Source organism: Choloepus didactylus, chromosome 5 (assembly GCF_015220235.1).
Source record: "Choloepus didactylus isolate mChoDid1 chromosome 5, mChoDid1.pri, whole genome shotgun sequence".
Lineage (NCBI taxonomy): Eukaryota > Metazoa > Chordata > Mammalia > Pilosa > Megalonychidae > Choloepus > Choloepus didactylus.
This window is the reverse complement of record NC_051311.1, coordinates 114,058,410-114,061,662: the sequence shown is the minus strand read 5'-3', so window position 1 is coordinate 114,061,662 and position 3,253 is coordinate 114,058,410. Positions and strand designations below refer to the sequence as shown.

Sequence of the window (3,253 nt, the reverse complement as noted above, 5' to 3'; positions counted from 1 at the left end):
AAGATGCCATCTCAGGGGCATCACTGGAAGGTCCAAATTGCCTGACATTCTGGTAACCAATTCATTTGGGTCAGGCCCCAACAGATTTAAGGGAGCCACGTCTATGCTGAAGGCTGAGAGGGAGCAGAGGACATAAAAACGAATTTTAGTTTTTCCATACAAGTCATTTGTGCCAAGGCAGCTAATGAGTGTCAATGTTAGGGAATCCCATCTCCTGGGAGTAGAGAGGAAGTGTCTCAAAATTAGAGGGGAAAGATGTTTTCCTCCATATCAATCCAGCTTCAGAGACATTCTATTAGTGACATTTGCCCCTTCCCCCCAAAACAACAATGAAGTGTTCTGTGTGCTAACAACATAGCTTAAAAAAAAAAGTAAAACAAAATTCTGCGTTTTTATAAAACTTGATAAAAAATAGTATTTCAAACTGTGCAGTCACCAGAAGTACACAGTTTTCAAAAATGCACACACTTCACTTGGCATCTCCAGCACCTTCAGCCTTATGTTCCTGGTCTGTTTTGGCATCTCCATTTTCTGCAGGGTTATTCCCATCCTTGCCAGTATCAACTTTTCCCTTTTTCCCTTTGGGTACCTTGTCTCCCTTCTTTGCAGGGGCCTTTTTAGGCTTGGGTTCTGGCTTTGGAGGAGCAGATTTAGCAGATAACCTTGAAGATCTTCTCTGTGGTTTGTCTTTTACCTTGTCTTTATCTCCTTTAGCATCCCCTTCAGCCTTTCTCTTGGGCATGGTGGCGACTGCGGTGGGACGTAGGCGCTGGACAAGGGATGCAGCGGTGCGCGGGCTTTGGTCGGTCCAGGGGTCGCTCTCGCCTCTTCACACTGCTCCCCTTATACAGATTGATTCTTTCTGCCTCTATGCCTTTTCTCTTGCTTCATTTACAAGGCTTTGGGTCTCTTCTTCTAAGAAGATCCTCCTGCCTCTGTCCTTTGTTATTAACTACTTTTGCACAGGTGTTGCCATTGTCCTTTCTGTTTTTGGCTAAATGCTATGTCATAATGCCATGGTAGTATAATTAAAATCAGAAAACATACATTTAGATCTTTGTCCTGAACTTTGCTAGCTGTGTGACTCGGTGCGTATTTCTTAATATCTCCTGTACCTCAATTTCCCATCTTTAAAATAAGGATTATAATGACTACCTCACATATACATTTTAAAGTCTAAGTGAAATAATGCATTAAAATTACTTTGTAAATTACCAGAAAGACAAATTGTATTGTCATGTCTTAATGCAGGTGCAGGGAGGGCTTTGACCTTGCCCTGGGGCATTTGTTAAGAAGCCTTTGGAGCCAACTATGACTGGTCTCAAAGCCAGGTTCACAATATCTGGTGTCCAAGGAGTAACACTGTGATCTTTGTCATGGTTTAGACAATGTTAACATCACTAAATTAAGAACTAGTGGTGTACTCATAGCTATTAAGCACATAAAAGATGCTCAACATCATTGGTCATTAGGCAAATGCAAATCAAAACCATGAGATGCTACTTCATGCAAGGATAGCTCTAATCAAATCAACAGTGGAAAGTGCTGGTGAGGATGTAGAGAAAATGGACCCTCATACATTGTTGTTGGGAATGTAAAATGGTGCAGCCACTTTGGAAAATGCGTTAGCAGCTACTCAAAAACTTAAAGAGTTACAATAAGACCCAGTGATTCTGAAGTCATGTATGTCCACACAAAAACTTGATATTAGTGTTCATAGCAGTTTTATTCATAATAGCTAAAAAATGGAAACCACCCCAAATGTCCATCAAATGATGAACAGATAAACAAAATTCCATACAATGGAGCATTATTGGCCAATAAAAGGTATGAATTACTGATACACGATACAACATTAATGAATCTTGGAAACATTAGGGTAGGTGAAAGAAACCAGACACAAAAGGCCACATATTTTATTATTCCATTCACATGAACTATCCAGAATAGGCAATGCATAGATACAAAAAGCAGATTAGTAGTTGTCAGGGCCTGGGAGAGTGGGGAATGGAGTGTGACTCTTAATAGGCATATTTCTTTGTTCTAAAGTTAGATTTGGGCAATGATCACAGAACTCTGTAAATATTTTTAAAAGACATTTTATTATATTCTTTAAATGGGCAAACTTTATGGTATATAAATTATCTCAATAAAACTGTTTTTAAAAAACTAAGGATTGTCATTCTTATAAAGAAGAAAAACAAAAAGAAGTTGTACCATGTGCCAACAGGAGTGCCAACAGGGGTGCTCTTTCTTTTGCCTCTCTACCTTCTTTGACTCTCCCTCCTGCCTTGTGGAAGAAATGTAGATGCCCTTGTATAGATAGTGGTGAACACATAAATGTATGACCATGCAGAGAACCATCGATTATTTACTTGAGATGGAATGTATGGTGAGTGAACAAAACCATATTAAAAAAAAATGGGTTGATGACAAAACCTCGAGGGCAATATACTGAGTGAAATAAGCCAGACACATAGGGACAATTATTGTAGGGTCTCACTGATGGGAACTAATTATAATATGTAAACTCATAGACATGAAATATAAGGTACCAAGATATAGGACGAGGCTTAAGAATGGGGAGTGGTTGCTTAGTATGAGCAGAATGTTCAATTAGGATGAACTTAAATGTTTGGAAATGGACAGGGGTGTTGGTAGCAAGATGTGAGAATAACTAACAGCGCCAAATGGTGTGTGAATGAGGTGGAAAGGGGAAGCTTAGAGTCATATATGTCACCAGAAGGAAAGTTGGAGGTCAAAAGATGGGAATGTATAAAACTGAATCCTGTGGTGGGCAATGTCCATGATCAACTGTACAAACACTAGAAATCGCGTCCATGAACCAGAACAAATGTATGACAATACAATTAGAAGTTAATAATAGAGGGGCATATAGGGAAGAACTATATACTTATTACAAACTATATACTACAGTTAGTAGCATTTCAACATTTTTTCATAAACAGTAACGAATGTACTATACCAACACTACGAGTCAACAATTGAGGGGTTGGTTAGGGATAGGGGAGGATTAGAGTTTCCTTTTCTTCTTTTCTTTTTTCATCTTTCACTTTATTTCTTGTCTGGAGTAATGAAAAGTTTCTAAAAATTGAACAAAAATTAAGTGTGATGGATGCACAGCTGTATGAGGGTACCCAGGGGCAAGTGATTGTACCCTTTGGATCTTTGGGTAATTGTATGGTATCTGAACAATCTCAATAAAAATGAAAAAAAAAAAAAAGAATTAAAA

General features: G+C 38.5%; 1 protein-coding gene across 1 annotated transcript; it reads right to left on the bottom strand.

Moving 5' to 3' along the window:
* Window positions 1–469: 469 nt before the first annotated feature.
* Window positions 470–742, bottom strand: LOC119535073 (non-histone chromosomal protein HMG-17-like). Its single transcript, XM_037837595.1, has one exon. It carries the CDS (start codon window positions 740–742, stop codon window positions 470–472), a length of 273 nt encoding a protein of 90 aa, XP_037693523.1.
* Between the last annotated feature and the right edge of the window lie 2,511 nt (window positions 743–3,253).

Coding starts and splice junctions, on each gene's coding strand:
- LOC119535073 (XM_037837595.1), bottom strand. CDS start 742: ATGCCCAAGAGAAAGGCTGAAGGGGATGCTAAAGGAGATAAAGACAAG.